General features: G+C 39.8%; 1 protein-coding gene across 6 annotated transcripts; it reads left to right on the top strand.

The window, feature by feature from the left end:
• The first annotated feature begins 7 nt into the window (after positions 1 to 7).
• On the top strand, positions 8 to 18,195 carry LOC122547858 (SH2B adapter protein 3-like). Of its 6 annotated transcripts, none has more exons than XM_043686429.1 (3): positions 8 to 178; positions 9,490 to 10,320; positions 11,737 to 12,187. In XM_043686429.1, exons 2-3 carry the CDS (start codon positions 9,517 to 9,519, stop codon positions 11,797 to 11,799), a joined length of 867 nt encoding a protein of 288 aa, XP_043542364.1. In that variant the 5' UTR covers positions 8 to 178; positions 9,490 to 9,516; the 3' UTR covers positions 11,800 to 12,187. The 6 variants fall into 6 exon arrangements, with proteins under 6 accessions (XP_043542364.1, XP_043542363.1, XP_043542360.1 ...); XM_043686428.1 differs by having other exon boundaries at positions 8 to 302; XM_043686425.1 differs by lacking the exon at positions 8 to 178 and adding an exon at positions 309 to 540 and having other exon boundaries at positions 11,737 to 12,189.
• Positions 18,196 to 19,028: the final 833 nt, after the last annotated feature.

Here is a 19,028-nt window from a genome sequence, read left to right as displayed (position 1 = left end):
GTTTCCTCTTTCCACCCCATTCCCCTCCTCACCAGTCTTCCCACACCTATCGAGTTCCCCTTCTCCTATCATTCTCTCCTTTGCCCCCCCCCATTTTATTTGTTATGTACTGCCTCCCTGGGTGCAAGTTTAAAAGGCCGTTTTATTTTCGAATATTGAGACAGAAGTTAATTAAGCGGTAAGTCTGATCTGAATTTCTCTTTCACTATCGAGTAGCCAGAAAATACGTACAACGAAAGGAACACGTACGTCCCAATGCTCGTTGAACGCACTTTTAAGTTAAACTGATCACCGAACGTATTGTAAGTATTTTTTTCGCCTTTTCAAACTCAATTAAAGTTCAGCTTAGTCCTGACGCTGGAGAGACGGTGCGAGCTGCTTTCTGTTTTGCGGGCACCATATCCTGTCAGGGCAGTTTGTTTTATTTTCGTCAGTAGTTGGACCTTGGCTTCAGGGAACCGAATGTGGAGGCAACTGTTGGACGACAGATTCGGATCCAATTCAGCCTCCGACTCTGAACATGTCGAACTGGTGAATTACGTAAGTTTTATTTCGCTCTGCAGCGCTGAGCGACGGATCGCAGTTCACAGCCCGGACAGAAGGTGAAAGATAAGTGGGGTTCTGTGCCGCGCTTTTGCTGCTTAAATGTTGACGGAATCGACTTGAACCCATTCAACTGTCAAACTTGTCAGCGGAAATGATGAGTTTCGCGATTTTTTTTCGCGCATGGATTTCCTTCCTGAAACAGCAAGGTTTAGACAACATGGGTGAGCAAGAGGGTGAAGATTTCGGCTTCAGGTAGCGACTTCAGTTGTACTTTTTTTTACGTAAACCTCAGCATTGTGTCCTGTGCTCATTTGCAACGTGGGGATACTATCTGGTTAGGCGCAGTGATTCCTTTAGGAGATATAATTACAGAGCAGAAGTTAATATAGCGGCTCCGTCCTGCATGTGAGGATTTTCTTTCAGACCTAAAGGTCACGGTTTTTTCTTGACAAAGAACATTATTTATGTCTTAAGGTCTTAAATGTAGGAGTGATGTCGAGTGTTTAACGCGGTTTTGTTAAATGCGAGTAGACGCGTGCGGGAACTGCAGAGGTTCAGGTCTGGCTGCAGTGACTGAAGCACCACATGGTGGTGTTAAAGCAATGTTTGAAAACTCCAGCCCTCGTTTCCCAAACAGCCAGACACCTCTGCTGTCGATGTTTTCACTGCTCTTTGTAGAACGATCATACACGGGGCAGGGGCAAAGGTGGGCCCAGGGGAATTGCGGTTTGTAAAAACCATGTGGAGGATGCGTCGCAAAGTTTGGAATTTCCACACTGTTAGTGCCGGCGCTGCATTGAATAACAGAGAACAAGTTGTTATTAGAGAGAGTAACCAGGTGAGTAAGCCTCACAGCGCTGTACTGATCTGTTAAAGCAGAAAGCGATGCGTACAAAATCCAAACCAATAACTTGATACACTTTAATTGATTCTGTGAACTTTTTTGATGATGCGGACTTTCTTCATGTTTACCCGTCCCTAGCACTTTTTAACCAAACGTTTGCTGGAATGTAGTCCTAGCGGTCATCGGCACCCTTCCTGACAAATTTTACAAGTACCGAATGAATAAAAGAAGTGGCCTCAAATCCATGTATTTATCCCTTACGCCCCAACCAGACAGCCAGTTAGGGCGTGAGTTTGGTGACAGTCTGCACGCTGCCTCGGAAACTGGTTGGATTGCATCTAAACAAGTACATTTGGAATGTCTTCCAGCCTCTTCAAATCCGAAATGCTAGTTGAATGGGTTTAAAGCAGATTTTTTTGGACATATTTTTAAGTTCTTCAGATTTTCTAACTAGTCTAATTGGAAAATATGTACGTGGGAGATACTGGATTAGAATCCATTAGCCCCCATTGTAATAGCCTGTACAATTGAATACCAGCCACAGGTCTGAATTCCATTTGGACAAGAATCTGGAGGATTATTGGTGAATGTTGAGAAATATTCAAGCAAGATGTAATGTCTTGAGTGGTTTAACTTCTTCTGGTGGTAAAATTCCAGTGTCGCCTATTCAGCCACTGACAGTACCAAGACAGTATGCACTTCATTGTAAAATTATCGAGAGGATTGGTATTCTAGAATTCTATATTGCACTTCATGAGATGTGCTCATACTGGTTGCCAAATGTGCTATTTGGACTTGGGCAACAAAGCTTGTCTTAAGAGCTTAGTCCTGTTCCTCACTTCTGTTCAAAACCTTTGGCTAAAGGATAGTTTTGTATAGGAAGTTGTAGGATGCTGAGTCATCTATGGGCTGTCAAGGCTGATAGAAGGATCAACAAAGAGGCCAGGGCAGGGGTTACAGCAAAAGTGTTCACAGACAAGCACGTCCACATCTAACTTTGCGAGTGCTCTTTAGATGTAGGATTTTTTTACTATATGTATACACACATTAGACTTTAAAGTGATTATACAGCTTGAGTTGTTTAGCTTTTGTAAAACAAATTGTAATAAAGGTCCTAAATAAGATTTAATACTGAAGTTTTATCAGTATATAATCTTGTCACGTAAAGGTCTAACGCAACAGTGGTAATCCCTACCTCTGGTCCAGAAATACTGGGTTAGTTCCACCTGCACTAGAGACATGCAGTGCTGTATCTGAAGATGTTGATTAAAAATAGCTAAAAATCTATTCAGACAGCACTGTAATTAGTTATACTTTTAGGCTGCAACACAAATTTAAACAGTTTCTACTTTATAATGATCCAGTGTTTTACAGTACAGTTATATACAGTTACTTTATTATGTTCACTCATTATTGTCTTTTATTTTGTTCAGTTAATTTGGATTTATAATCTGATGCGCTCGATTGGTAGGAGTATATTTTAGTAACACTGTTCACGGTTCTCAAATACTTGAATTGTGTTGGTTGCTTCAGCAGCGACATAAAATATCAAATAGTCAGCAACATGCACCTTGTGTATTGGTGTCAAAGCTACACCTTGTAAGATCCAGTAAGGTACCTGACAGAAACCTGTTAGGTGTGCTATTATTGCTTATTTGTGGGTTTATCCTGTTTTGAATTTTGTGTGCCCTGAGGTTTTCAAGAACCTGTTCTGAATGTTATGTTTGTAGGTAAACCTTAGATTAGAACACAAAAATTTTGTTTAAAAGTTTAATATCAGTGTTTCCTTTATGTGGTTAGATAGGCTTCATGGTATGTAACAAACATGAAAAAAAATGAAACAAAAACAAATCCTATGTAAGCTGGAAGTATTCAACAAGTCAAACACATCAGCCATCAAGAAATGCAAAGTCATCATTTTTGGAAAATGCCTGACATTATAATATATTTTTCTGATTATACATTCTCTCATTTAAGTACTTTTAACAAACTGAAGTTTGTGAACCATGCACGATTCAGTCAATCCACGTAACACTTACCCTGTGATTTAAATATTACACCGTCACATTTTCATAAGAAAAGTCGTTACATAGTGGAACAAAACTTTCAAGTCCTCCTCCTAATAAATACTAACATAAAGAAGAAATGGTTATTTACAAAATATGACTGCATTTAAAAATCATAACTTTTACATCTGATGATGTATGCATGAATTCTAAGTGGCCTGGTGTAATCAGAAGATAAGGCAACGTAGCTCAGAATGGTTAGCAGGGTTAGATCACATGGAATCCAGGGAAAGCTAGCCTTTTAGATGCAAATTTGGCTTAAAAGTAGGAGACTGAGTGTGGTGGTGGAGGTTTGTTTTTCATTCTGAAGGCCTGTGAGCACTGGTCCACTGCTTTTTGTCATTTATATAAATGAATTGGATGTGAATATATGGTGATATCTTGGAAAAATGTCCATAATACAGTGGAGGAGGTGCTGGATATCTTAAACACATGAAGGTGGATAAATACCCAGGACTTGATCAGGTATACCTTAGAATTCTGTGGGAAGCTAGGGAAGTGAGTGCTGGGCCTCTTGCTAAGATATTTGGATCATTAGTAGTCACAGGTGAGATGCCAGAAGACTGGAGGTTGGCCAACGTGGTGTCACAATTTAACAAAGGTGGTAAGGAAAAGCCAACGAACTATAGACCAGTGAGCCTGACATCAGTGGTGGGCAAGTTTTTTTAGATTTGATTCCCTATAGTGTGGATACAGGCTCTTCGGCCCAACAAGTCCACACCGACCCTCTGAAGAGCAACCCACCCAGACCCATTCTCCTACATTTACCCCTTCACCTAACACTATGGGCAATTTAGCATGGCCAATTTATGTAACCTGCATATCTTTGGACTGTGGGAGGAAATCGGAGCACCTGGAGGAAACCCATGCAGACACTGGGAGAACATGCAAGCTCCACACAGACAGTTGCCTGAGGTGGGAATTGAACCCGGGTCCCTGGCGCTGTGAGGCAACAGTGCTAACCACTGAGCCAATCCTGAGGGACAGGATTTACATGCATTTGGAAAGGCACGGACTGATTACAGATAGTCAGCTTGGCTTTATGTGTGGGAATTCATGTCTGACTAACTTGATTGAGTTTTTTTTTGAAGAAGTAACAAAGACGATTGACAAGGGAAGAGTGGTGGATCCACAAGACCTATGTGGATTTCAGTAAGACGTTCGACAAGGTTCCTCATGGTAGACTGGCTAGCGAGGTTAGATCACATGGAATACAAGGAGAACTAGCCATCTGGTTACAGAACTGGCTTGAATATAGAAGACAGAGGGTGGTGGTAGAGGGTTGCTTTTCAGACTGGAGTCCTATAACCAATGGTGTGCCACAAAGATTAGGCTAGGTGTATAGATTTTTCCTTTGGTTGTAAACATAGGAGGTATAGTTAGTAAGTTTGCAGATGACACCAAAATTGGAGGTGTAGTGGACTGCGAAGGAGATTACCTCAGAGTGCAATGAGGCGAGGAGTAGCAGATGGAGTTTAATTTAGATAAATGTGAGGTGCTGCATTTTGGGAAAGCAAATTACGACAGAACTTATACACTTAGTGGCAAGGTCCTGCTGAACAAAGAGACCATGGAGTGCAGGTTCATAGTTCCTTGAAAGTAAATCGCAGTTGGTAGGATTGTGAAGAAGGCATTTAGTATGCTTTCCTTTATTGGTCAGAGTATTGAGTACAGGAATTGAGAGGTCATGTTGCAGCTGTACAGGACATTGGTTAGGCCACGTTTGGAATATTGTGTGCAATTCTGGTCTCCCTCTTATTGGAAGGATGTTGTGAAACTTGAAAGGGTTCAGAAAAGATTTACAAGAATGTTGCCAGGTTGGAGAGTTTGAGGGAGAGGCTGAATAGGCAGGGACTGTTTTCCCTGGAGCATCTGAGGCTGAGGGGTGACCTTAAAGAAGTTTATAAAATCATGAGGGGCATGGATAGGGTAAATAGACAAGGTCTTTTCCCTGGGGTGGGGGAGTCCAGAACTAGAGGCCATAGGTTTAGGATGAGAGGGACCTAAAGGGCAACCTTTTCACGCACAGAGTGGTGCATGTATGGAATCAGCAGCCAGAGGAAGTGGTGGATGCTGGTAGAATTAGAATATTTAAAAGACATCTGATGAGTACAAAAATAGGAAGGCTTTAGAGCGATATGGGCCAAATGCTGGCAAATGTGACTAGATTAGTTTAGAATATCTGGTCGGCATGGATGAAACAATCAAATAGAAGTGTTTGTTTCCATCTCTATGACTCTATAAATGGTTAGTAAGTTTGCAGATTATGCCAGAATTGGTAGTGTAGTGGATAGTGAAAAAGGCTACCTCCGAGTACAACGGAGGGACATTGATCAGATAGACCAACGGGCCTAGAAGTGGCAGATGGAGTTTAATTTAGATAAATGCAAGGTGTTGCATTTTGGTAAGGCAAACCAGGGCAGGATTTGTACACTTAATGGTAAGGAAATGGGGAGTGTTGCCAAATAAAGAGATCTTGGGGGTGCGGTTCATTGTTCCTTGCAGGTGGAATCACAGGTAGACAGGGTAGTGAAGAAAGAGCTTGGTTCGTTTGCCTTTATTGGTCAGTGCATTAAGGATAGGAGTTGGGATGTCATGTTATGGCTGTACAGGACATTGGTTAGGCCATCCTTGGAATAATGCATTTAGTTCTAGTCTCTCTGCTATAGCGAAGGTGTTGTTAAAATTGAATGGGTTCAGAAAACAAGGATGTTGCTGGGTTTGAACTATAGGGAGTGGCTGAATAGGCTGCGACTATTTTCCCTAGAGCATCTGGGAAATTGTGATGGAAATTTGGGAAGAAAATAGGTTAATGTTTTACAAAGAATAATGCTTGCCTTAGAAATTAGTGCATGTCATAGAGTCATAGAGATGTACAGCTTGGAAACAGACCCTTCGGTCCAACCCGTCCATGCCGATCAGATATCCCAATCCAATCTAGTCCCACCTGCCAGCACCTGGCCCATATCCCTCCAAACCCTTCCTATTCATATACCCATCCAAATGCCTCTTAAATGTTGCAATTGTACCAGCCTCCATTACATCCTCTGGCAGCTCATTCCATACACGTACCACCCTCTGCGTGAAAAAGTTGCCCCTTGGGTCTCTTTCATATCTTTCCCCTCTCACCCTAAATCTATGCCCTCTAGTTCTGGACTCCCCAACCCCAGGGAAAAGACTTTGCCTATTTATCCTATCCATGCCCTTCATAATTTTGTAAACCTCTATAACTTGAAGGAAACCATTTTATGTAATGATGAGAACCTTAAATATTGTGTTACTGGATAGCAATTTTTATTAAATTGTTTTATAATTATTTTCTAAATGTGGAAATATTGTTTAAAGAACAGGTAGTCGGAACTCTGCCAATAATTGTTTGTATTATAATGTGTGACATTAATGCTTAAAAAAAGCTATAGTTTTGGAAAGATTACCAAACAAATAATCAAAGATTAAATTTAAAGGAGGGAGGAAATCTGTTCTTGCCTGTTTAATCACATTAAGTTTGTTAACCTCTTCCTTTAATTGAGGTTGGGAAGAAACAGGTAGTGGCTGTTAATTTTTTTGTATGTTTTTTTTGTTTCTTAATACCAAATGTGGAAGGAACTATGACACTCAGTAGTCAATAAACTCCATCCAGAAAGGAAGTGACTTGGTTTTCTGCCTCACTGATTAGCTTGGATCCTTTCCTGCCCCAGGCTTGCTTTGGGAGACAGCAGCCATGACTTTAGCCTGACTCTGACTATGGAACTTGAAAATTTGGTTAAAAACAATGACTGCAGATGCTGGAAACCAGAGTCTAGATTAGAGTGGTGCTGGCAAAGCACAGCAGTTCAGGCAGCATCCGAGGAGCAGTAAAATCGACGTTTCGGGCAAAAGCCCTTTATCAGGAATACAGGCAGACAGCCTGAAGGGTGGAGAGATGGGCTGATTTTCAGAAGTTGGGATCATAGTATTGGAGAATGGCTTGACTCTAAATACAACTTGAGGATTAATATCTGAGGCATTGAGAACTGGCCCTCACCATCTGTTAGTGTCCCAGCAAATGATTTTGCCTCAATCAATATCAGAAAAAAACTTACAAAAACAATTAAATGAATGCTTACATTAGAATTTTTGCATGGAAAAAACAACTTGTTTGTACATATTATAACACACCTTGGGGGAGTTGGGTTTTGGAATTTGAAACTTGAACCTACTAGCCCAGAGGTAGGGACACTATTACTGCATCACAAGACTCTACCTTCAAAGGAGTTGTGATAAACTGGCTAGGAATTAAACTGGAATCCACCATGTGGCAGGTGAAAATTGTACCACTAAACCACCAATGCCACCATTTCAGACCTTTTGCATAGATTGGTTGCTTCATTTATCTAGTTAACAGCTAATCCACTTCAAAAGTAATTTACAATATATAAAATATCGAGAGAAATTCTGAGGGCATCAAAAGACAACATCGGCATATCTAATTTCCTAAGTGTTTCCGAAGTAGCCTTGCAGCAAAGAATAAACCACATGCGTAATCCATTTATTTAAATGAAACTTTTATTTTTCAAACTTCATTGTTGTTTATGGTTAAAATGTCAATCATCAAATGATGAGGATGTGACTAAGAGCATTGTCATTACCAAAAGGGCTGGTAAGCTTTTGCCAGTAAAAACTCTGTGGACTGGGCATACGTTTACAATAAACAAATTACAAAAAAACTCATTGTTTAATTCCCTCAAGACTAGAATAGCATTTATGCAATAATTTAAAAAAAAAAGGCACATATACAGTCAAGAGTGTTTTTAATTACCCCAAAGGTATTATGTATTATTCAGTTCTGTGCATAATTTCTCCAAGTGGTCTTAATGTTTAACCTTCAGCTTTCAGTGGACTTATATATGTGTACAATGAAAAGTATTAAACATAACAATTCATTGTTGCTCATTACGTTTCCTTCTATCACACTTTGAATTTCTGATTTGCTTACGTATTGTCAGGTCTTATGGCACAGAGAGTAGCAATCCTGCCTCTGACCCAGAGTTCTGGGTTTAAGTCTCATTCACTGATGCCCAGGGATGGAGCATTCCTTGTTATCTGTGCTTGATGTGGATTGATATTCCTCAGGTGATACTCTGGTGACAGTTTAGCAAGGTGTTCCAGAGTTAAAAAAACTAGCTATGGTAACAAAGTTGCTTTGTCTGTCTCATGCATTGCTAGATGTAGGAAAGCCTCTTCAGTCTGTATATGTTGCCTTATTCATAACTTGAGTTAGAGACAAATAACTGCAGTTGCAGGAATCCACGATAGACAAGTAGGCGGCTGGAAGAACACAGCAAGCCAGGCAACTGTGTACCTCAAATGCAGCTAGAGAATTCGGAAACTAATAGACTATCACCTATAAGTATTTAACTGAATGTTGTGACCTTTCTAGGTTCAAATCACTCCCCAATAATTGAGCACAACAGTCAAGGCTGACATTATCAGTCAATTACTGAGGGAGGACAATGTCATCTTTCAGATGAGACTTAGACTGACATTCTTTCACTGACACTCTTTCAAAGAAGCACATAGGAATCAAACCCAGGATCGTGGCCAAAATTTATCCCTTATTTGATATCACAAAAGAGGTTATTATATTGCTGCTTTTTGCTATGTTATGTGTAATTGGCAATCAAGTTTGCTATGCTACAACAATGATTATGTTCAAAATTTTCACACTGTAAATTGTTTTGAGATATCTGATGACAACGAAAAGCACAATACAGGTATTGATGCACAACTCACTTTTATCATTGTGAACGGTGATTGTTCACAAATGAAGAATGGATAGGACTGTCAATGGTCTTTTGAATGATTGCATTGATTGTTGATCCTTGGATATGAAAAGATTTTTCTTGTTCACGACACAACTTTGCTTTAAAACCAAGATTTTAAATTTCCTTTTGACCATGTACATTTCAGAACTTTTAAAAAATTAGATTTATATACTTGCTTTCATTCTTTCTCCAAAACCACTAACATGATATTTTGTTTGTCTTTTCCTAGCATAATCCAGCTGTCACAGATGTTGCAATGAATGGCAACACTGTAGGACAAGGGACTTTGACACAGCCTCGTAGCTGGAAAGAGTTTTGTGAACTGCATGCCCATGCCACAGCCACGGAGCTTGCTAGGCAGTATTTGCTATTTGCAAATGAAAATTCAAGTCACGATGTACAGGGGCCTGAAAATTTTTCTTTACAATTCACAGATCTTTTTCAACAGTACTTCAGAAATGAGGTAAAAGAGGGACTTGCTCTGAATAGGTGTACCATTGTGCCCTTTACAGGAGTACAGGATTACAGGGAAACAAGTAGGAAGACTACTGATGGCTCTTCTGGTCTGGTTTTACCAAAGATGGAAACTGAGGTGAACAGTGTTGAACAAACTGAAAGGAGTTCTGACACTAATCTCCCATTTTCATCAAAGTCACGAAGTTCTGAAGATGTTTCAGTTTCTGCATGCCCATCACTTGAACGACCCAAAACATTGAGTCAGTTTACAAGAAATGTCAAAGGCAGTATACGGCGACTGTTCCGAAGGAAATCAACAGATGCAATACCTATAGATGGAAAAGAAGAAGCTTCTGGAGAAGTTGGTTCACCTGAAAGGGACTGGTTAAAAAACCTGGCTCACAAATTCCCTTGGCCTAGAACTGTATCTAGAGAAGAGGTTCTTGACATCCGCAAGGATGGTGTTTTAAATTATATGATGGTGGATGATGTAAGCATGGACATGGACATGGGCACACGATGGCAAAGATGTAGGTTGCTTGTGCGAAAGGCAAAGTCATATGAAGGTGATGGATATGTACTGGAGTTATTTGACCCACCAAAGGTAAGTGCACCTTTTTTGAAAACTCATTTTCTGGCTAATTGATTTCAGAAATTGGCTGATTTTAAAAAAAAATTTAAGTTTTAAAATAATTTACTTTCCATTTTGAATTGCTCTGTGTTAAAGCTTGTTAATTAAGTTGAGATGATTGAGTCGGCAGTCTTGATGACATATTGAAACAATTGTAATAAGCTATACGCAATAAACCCATGAACCCCATAAGCTAATATGTACCTTTTTGAGGTCTCCCAAAGCAGCATCTGTTGTAGCACTTGACAGAGCAACACAGGTATGCTAAGCCCAGCTAGGTTAAAACACACGTTTGAAAACCTTTTGGGTGTTTACAATTTTAAAATTGATAGAATTTAGTGGTGACTTGGAGAAGGGAGCATATAAAAACTTGTCAGGTATTATATGATACTATTGCTTTGATTTGCAGTGTAAGGTACAACTTATGCACTTTTCAATGATAAGGTCACTGACTAGATTGTCAGGCAAGAAATGCAGTTCCAAATGTTGGCAATTTGCAGAAAAGGTGAGAATTGATCAGAAGTTTGGAGCATGTAAATGTTGGAGCAATGAAGTTTGTCAGCAGATATAAAATTATTGTTTTCATCAGTAACTACATAATTATTGAAGATGCCCTCTCAGCAGTAAAGATATATAGGATCAGAAATTACGAATGATCACTTAGTGCTTTGTCAGATCTTTACAGAACAATAGAAAAGTAGTTCAGAATGCGATCAGTCAGCCCATCGTGTCTTTGTTGGCTCAGTAAACTAGCCAGGAGGAAGTGAAGACTGCAGATGCTGGAGATCAGAGTCGAGAGTGTGTTGCTGGAAAAGGACAGCAGGTCTGGCAGCATCTGAGGAGCAGGAGAATCTACGTTTTGGGCATAAGCAAACTAGCCACCTAATTTATGGCTGTACACCATCAACTGTTTTTGTCTTATGTCTTTTAAATGTTTGGAAAAGTTCCAAACCAGTTGTATTCTATGCTCAAAATGTGTATTTCTGTTCTGGAAGTTACATACAAACATTTCTCTGATGGTATAGAGGTTAGTTGCAACAGCACGTCCAGTGTAGGAGAGAAGGATTGTTAAGTAAGGGCAGCATGTTGTACTACCACAGATATTCACTTATCATAATGTGGTATTACAAAAGTAATTTTACTGGCTAAGGTGAGTTAAATTTTGGGGACGTTGCTTAAATATTTCTCAAAACTATATGTATGAGCACTGCTAGGCTTTGGAAGAAATAGTTAATTTCACTGTTGGTAAAATTGAATTGCAGCTTTTTGCTTTTTGCTTAAAAGGTATCAAAGCTGTTTCACACGTGTCATGTCAAAACGTTCTTTTACTAGTTTCAAGTAAATGAAGTTCTGCATAAATAATTTCCTAATATATCATTGCTTGCACAGATAGAAACAAAAGGTCATCAGCACACCTGCAGTTACCAGCTGTTTGGATGTTTCCTTCTTTGATGGCTTGGTTTAAAAAAAAGTGAAGTTTATGAGGTGGTGGTGAGGCACTCTCTTATTGCCTGATGAGTGCATCTAAACTTGGAGAACTTGGCCTCCTATTAAACAGCAGCATTAATATAGCAATGTCCTTCTAAATGTTATATAAATATTTAACTGTACATTTCCTGCTTATGAGCCATGTCAATTATGTTTCAGCTTTTCCTTTTTTTTTTGGTAGGTTAACCCTTTGGGAGTAATGACATTTTTATAATTAATTGAACTTCGTTCAAATTTGAAAAATTCTTAGACAATGTTAATTAAACCAGGAAAAACAGTGTTTTGGTGAGTCATAGAGATGTACAGCATGGAGACAGGCCCTTTGGTCCAACTCATCCATGCCGACCAGATATCCTAAATAACTCTAGTCCCATTTGCCAGCATTTGGTCTATATCCATCTAAACCCTTCCTATTCGTATACCCATCCGATGTCTTTTAAATGTTGTAATTGTACGAGCCTCCACCACTTCCTCTGGCAGCCCATTCCATACAAGAACCACTTTCTGTGTGAAAAAGTTGCCCTTTAGGTCCATTTTAAATCTTTCCCCTCTCACCTTAAACTTATACTCTCTAGTTTTGGACTCCTGTGGAATGACAGAGCAGGCTCAAGAGACTGTTCCTATGTTGAATGGTCTTATTTCTCTGTCTGTCTGTCTGTCTGTCTCTCTCTCTCTCTCTCTCTCTCTCTCTCTCTCTCTCTCTCTCTCTCTCTCTCTCTCTCTCTCGGTTGTAAATCTTAACTCAATAACACTTCAGCCATCTCAACAGGTAGCTTGCCGAGTTGTTTAGTTTAAGTCACATGATTTCTTGGAAATGCTGTTTTGACTCACTGCTAACAAAAGAGCTTCTGGTCATTAAAATAAACAAATTGCCTTCATAGAACTGAAAATCAAGCATCTATTTATCTGTACTTCAGAACCCAGATACCCAGAGACAGTATTTCAATGTTCTGGTTAACTTGGGCTTTCAGGATTATTCCTAAGTGCCATGTAAAGATCTTCTCTGTATTTTACAACTGGAACTGCACCCCAGTTTTCCCAACGTCATTTTGGTCTGTGATCTCTCCTCCCTGATGGTCTCTTGATACAAAGTCCATACAGTTCAATACCATTCTTTGTGTAACATTCACCCACTGAGCCTTTGGGTGATAGCATGTTAAATGTCTTGACCTAGCTGCTATAGCATTATGTGACATGAATCAATTTTTCACCTCACAGCAGGAAACCCTAGGCCTATTGATTTATTTTACCAATCAATGATTTCAATTTTAAAATGATGCATTATTACGGGGAAAGAGATGTAAGCACACTGTGAGCAAAATTAAGGATCAGTGTCCGTTAAAAAGAATTGCACAGATTTACTGTAAAAATGTGAAATTTTCTTTTGTTTCTCTGTGTACTTTGTAGTAATGTCATTAGACTATATGCAGCCTTTGACTTTGAGATAAACATTTGATGTTCTGTTTCCTGTTGTTGTGCTGTGGAAGTGTTGTTTTCCTTTTATCTGGATTTTACTTCCATATTTGGTGCATCATTGCTCTCTGACAAATGATAACAGTTTCAGACAAAAGCAATAAACACAATTTATGAACATTACATGTTTTAATTTATTCAGCTCTGATGGAGTTGAGATTAAATATAGAAATCTGTTACACAACAAAATTATATTATTGATCCACTAAAGTTCAAGTACTGTTGGCTAAAATTTACATGCCTTTGCTGGGCCATGTTTACAGCACTGAGGATGACATATAAAATAAGTCACCCAACATTCCATCCACTCAAGTGCTCATCCTTTGATATATGCTGCATGGGAATGTGCATAAATCAGCAGCCTGCACGCATATGTAAATAAATAATTAAACATCCATGAGGCTTATTGGCCAGCCATGGGTTTTAATGATTCACAGCACATATCAAAGTATGGTTAGCATGGCAGAAATGGGCAGGATGATTGATTTGATGGCCTACACGAGAAAGGTGGGAAGGAAGGAGTGGAAGCCCTTTCAGGAGGTGTTCTGCACAAAGCAGGGACATGGCTAACCGCTCTCCAGGGTGCCCATTTCTCCAACTCTGAAGCCAAGGTCTCACTATAAACTAGTTTAGCCTACCCATGGCATGTTTTAGTTATGGGTTGGGCTTTTTCAGGAAGAGTCGTTATCCAACCAACTATCCTTGTAGGGTGATAGGTGAGCAGTCGAACCTTCTGTAAATGCAGGGCTACATTCTTCTTTCTTCCTCCTCACCACCCTGACCCCAGCCTGATTTTTCTCTTTCTGCCATAAAGCTGGTCTGTAACCCCATGGGTGGAATAACCTTCCAATATTAAACCCAAGGATCCTTTCTGTATCTGCACTTTGACATTGAGTATTGGCAATTTAGGCTAGTGGAAGGGAGGAACTGCGGTTAAACCTTTCCTTGCACAATATCCACACAATGCTGCTTATTTTACTTGCGCTAAAATAATGTAACAAGAATCTTGGCTTTCTGCTCCTCCAGCTGAGGTATTTTTAGTATCCCCACTGTTGAGGTCGTGCACACACTTAAGAGGTCAAATATTCCTGTATTGCTTAGATTTACAGAACCTAATTGCATTAAAGACACTCCATGTTGAGTCATTGTGCACCACTATTAGATTTAAAGATTGTTTCAGCTTCTCTTAAACTAATTCTGTGCATGCTTAGAAACTTTGCCATAATTGCAGATCTATAGCATTCCCATTTGTATCTACATTTGGCAATTCTGGCCCTAAGAATAAGTCAGCCAAAAGGCGTGACTACTTGTGTGTAGAGAGAATTTAGAATTTAGAATCTTTCAGTTCTGGTGCATTTTAATCCCCCCCCAGTTTCCTCTCACCAGTGGGCCCAGTTTGTACCAGTATAGAACAGCACAAACAATAACCAGGAAACCAGGCTATTTTTGTACAATATATTGAATGTGTTATTTTTTAACCTCTGCTAAGCCTGCCTGCTCTTGCATTTGAATTTTTACTCCAGGCACATTTAAATTGGCATTCCTTCATAAAAGCCAAATTGTCTTTTGATTGAATGAATTCAATTGTTATTAAGTCCATCATGAAACTACATTAATTACCACTGAATGGCAAAGCTCATGGAATCCTGGCAACACAGAGCCAGTATTCAGTTTCTAGCCTTTTCTCTGCTAAAGGCCATGAACTTTGTGGCAGCAATAATCCTTCAGCATTTCCTTCAGTATCCAAACAGCCATTTTTCCATCCTTGAACCTGGACATTTTAAGGGTTGGATTTTCTTGCAGTAAAAGGGGCAAGTTCAGGCCAATAATTTCATGCCACAGGTCATTACCTATCTGTAATGAAAACTGCTTCTGGAGAACTGCAGCCTACCTGTAGTGGGTGTCCATTGAAGCCATTTAATGTGTCACTTGGGGGCACTCCTTACAATCCACCCAGAATTTTCCAAACAGATGATGGCCCAGTTGTTGAGGCTGAAGCCCTTTAGGTGGCAGGTTGGTAAGACAGCCATGCCTCCGTTTAATTTCATCACCATCCTCACCACCACCCCTTCCCCCACCCCCCAAACCACCACCACCCAGCTGTGGGTGGCGGGAGGGCTGTTCTGCGTAAGGGTTCCCCCTTCAGAATGATTGCCTGACAGCTTAGCCACATTTTAATTTTAAGTTTTCTAAAGGCTTCAGAAGGTGCCTCCAACTTCACAAAGAAACTGCCTTTTGCTTTCACATCTATTGTGATATTGCCCTAGTGGGCCTGCTGGCTTCCTACAGCCTGCATTAGTTGATATGTCCTTAATAGAACACAGAACAGAAAGCACAAGAACAGACCCTTTGGTCCAATGTGTCTGTGCCAACCATAATGTCATTTCAAACTTGTCCCATCTGTGTGCATAAGGTCCTTATCCCTGTATTCTGTGCCTGTTCATGTCTCTGCCTCATAAATGTTAAAACAGGGCTTTCGAAGGTAGCCTCTCAATTGGCAACCTGTTTAAAATTTTCCTCCAGAGTTTATCTACAGGCACCATTCCTGAACTGGATCACAGCTCGATGTAGGGTTTGGGATCCAGCAGCTAATGCCCAGTTCTAATTGTCAGCAAACCATTTAACGAGTTGACAAAAGTGGACATTACATTCAACCCTGATCCTTCTAGAGTGTTGAAACTTTATTGCTGGAACAGCACAGCAGGTCAGGCAGCATCCAGGGAACAGGAGATTCGACGTTTCGGGCACAGGCCACATATCTCAATAGAAAATCCGCTACAGTAATCTGGAGCAGAACTCCTAACAAGGTGTTTAACCCTGGGTCTCCCTGATGCAATTGCTTCCTGGATTGATGTTGATCCAATGCTGTCAAACAAATGCAGGGAATAAACAGAGTATTAGATTTAGATTTAGATTAGATTACAGTGTGGAAACAGGCCCTTCGGCCCAACAAGTCCACACCGACCCGCCGAAGCGAAACCCACCCCATACCCCTACATTTACCCCTTACCTAACACTACGGGCAATTTAGTATGGCCAATTCACCTGACCATGCACAGGTTTGGACTGTGGGAGGAAACCGGAGCACCCGGAGGAAACCCACGCAGACACGGGGAGAACGTGCAAACTCCACACAGTCAGTCGCCTGAGGCGGGAATTGAACCCGGGTCTCTGGTGCTGTGAGGCAGCAGTGCTAACCACTGTGCCACCGTGCCGCCCAAGTATTCTGAATGGTCTACTTATAAAACCTCATTTGAAAGCCTTCACAAAAGTTTATTGTATTACTCAGGCATTTCCAAGAAATGCCATTTAAATTATGTAAATTAAAAGTTGCATGCTGTTTTGATTATTTGAACAAAAGTCTCTAAATGCCGATTTTTAAAAAAATGCTTACTGTTAAAGCACAGGCAAGACAGTGAGCCTATTATGTTGAATAAGTTCAAGAATTTTCATTATTCTGAATGAGAATTGACTGCCGGTTTTGTACTGATTCAAAGTGAAGCCCGTATTTAATTATCTTCAAATGATCTTAAAACCGTGGTCCTGATGTATTGCTGTGTAGACAATGTTTTAAAAGTTACCCATACATTGTTCTTAGGTCACAGGGCTCAGAGAGATTTGCCCCAGACTTTTACCATTGCTTCTTTATAGCTAGCTGCTTGAGACAAAACACTTTGAATCAATTTGGAGCTATTTTTCTGTCCCTTCCTAAGATGAGATGTTTCAAACGTCAATATGAGTAGTGGTGGCATATGGGCAAATCCAAATGTATTGCTGAAAATAATAGACATTTTGCCAAAGCCTTTTTATCTTACACTCCTCAGAATGGTTTGAGGGACAGGTAAAGCTAGCTATTTCACAGTGCTACAATGCAGTCGCAACATGGGTGGTTTTCGTCATTAACAGGATACTGCTGTCAAGCAAAAACAAGTTTTGCTCATCAGAGAAATTAGTAACATGCTAAATGAATTTTTGTGACTGTATGATGCTAGGTTTGTTGGTTATACAGCTCAAGGACTGGTGGATCATTTCAAACAGTATGTCCTTTCGGCTGTTTGCAACAATCCAGGTACGGACTGTACTCAACCAGCCCACACTTGAAAAACCCATAATGCAGTGTCTGATACTAGATGTGATTCTGCAATTGGAAGACATATGCTGGATAATCGTGAATGTGCAGGAAATATTTTGACAATCAATTCTCAGTTGAGCTTGTAGAATGCGTGTTCTGGAAGCTGAATATCTTAATACACAGAAGGCCTGTTTTTTGCAGACAGAAAGAATATGTACATGCACTACACTTGTTTAGGCTCAACAAGTTCAGTTACATTCATTTCCCTGATCATTTCTTGTGACAATGTCCTGACCAATGAGAGCCAACCTGCCTGTTTTAACATTTAAACAAAATCTGGCTACTAACTGTCAGGCAGCATTTATGGGTGCATTATCTTTGGCAATGCCTAGTTCAATCCATCACCTGCCAACTGATTAGCAGTACACTCTCAAGCAGTGTAAATGCTGTTTGTCCCCATGAATTTTTATTTTTGTGAAATTTCCTAAGTGCAAGATGAAAGGCTTTGACCAAATGTCTTTTTTTTTAACAGCAATATTTGAGTTCTCTCCTACCAACTGATTACATTCTATTACTTTACAAATTACACGTGCTTAACCTTTTGGTAGCAAAATCAATCACTGTTTGCCTTGATGCTTTATTTTCTAAACCTCTTTCCTTTCTTAAGTCCGTCTGTATTATGATATAGCACTTTGAATGAGTACTGTGCAAAACTAAAGACTTGGCTTAAGATGATTTTTGTGTTCTCTGTATTCAAGTAACCGAAGGGTATTTTGCTTCTGCAGATTTCAGAGGAGTAACAGAGCCCTTTTTCATTTTCCTGGATGTAAATTCACTCAAAGATTTGAAAGTTGTTGAATGAAAAGCTGAACTGTGCACTATAGGCTTGGAAGGTTCTGGGTTCAATTAATTGCGATAGAAATAATTCTGTCATCTGAATGCTTCACCTCAAAAGGTCATGGCTGATCTGTACCTCAACTCTGAAAGCAAATCTTCAAGCTCAGCGAGCTAACTTACGTATTTAGCATCAAACTGAGCTACATATTTTCTCAAAAATCAGCACCTCAACTCTATTTACCTGTCTTTGTACCAAATCCCTTGATTCCCTGATGAACAAAAAAATCTGTTCACCCAGTCCTCAATATTTCAACTGCTTCAGTACTCACAGTCTTTTGGAATAGAGGTATAAGTTTCTGGAACACTTTATGCAAAACATTAGGCATTTAAATGGAGAACTGGCTATAATTTTAATATGATTGCTCCTTGTTCTAGATTCTTCCACTCAAGCCAATGATTTCTTCAGATCTATCTTATCAAGTCCCTTTATAATTTTAAATGCTTCAATTAGATCACCTCTCAACCTAAAGTCAAGTGAACACAAGCCTGGTCTATGCAATTTGTTTCCATAATTTAACACTTCAAAATGTGTCGTCATTCTCCTGAATCCTTTCCCTCATGGTCAATACCTTTGTACTGATGGATGGTGGCCAATGCTGATGCAGTGTCCAGATGGAATCTGACCAAGGCTGTGTACCACTAAAACAACACTTCCTCAAATTGTGTTCCAAACACCTTGAAATAACATTCCATTCACTGAATTTAATAATTTGGTTTGTAACAGCTTAGTTGAGGTGGTATGCAAAAGCTT

The sequence above is a fragment of the Chiloscyllium plagiosum genome, unplaced genomic scaffold (assembly GCF_004010195.1).
Source record: "Chiloscyllium plagiosum isolate BGI_BamShark_2017 unplaced genomic scaffold, ASM401019v2 scaf_15377, whole genome shotgun sequence".
Classification (NCBI taxonomy): Eukaryota; Metazoa; Chordata; class Chondrichthyes; order Orectolobiformes; family Hemiscylliidae; genus Chiloscyllium; species Chiloscyllium plagiosum.
This window is presented reverse-complemented; position numbering and strand designations above follow the sequence as displayed.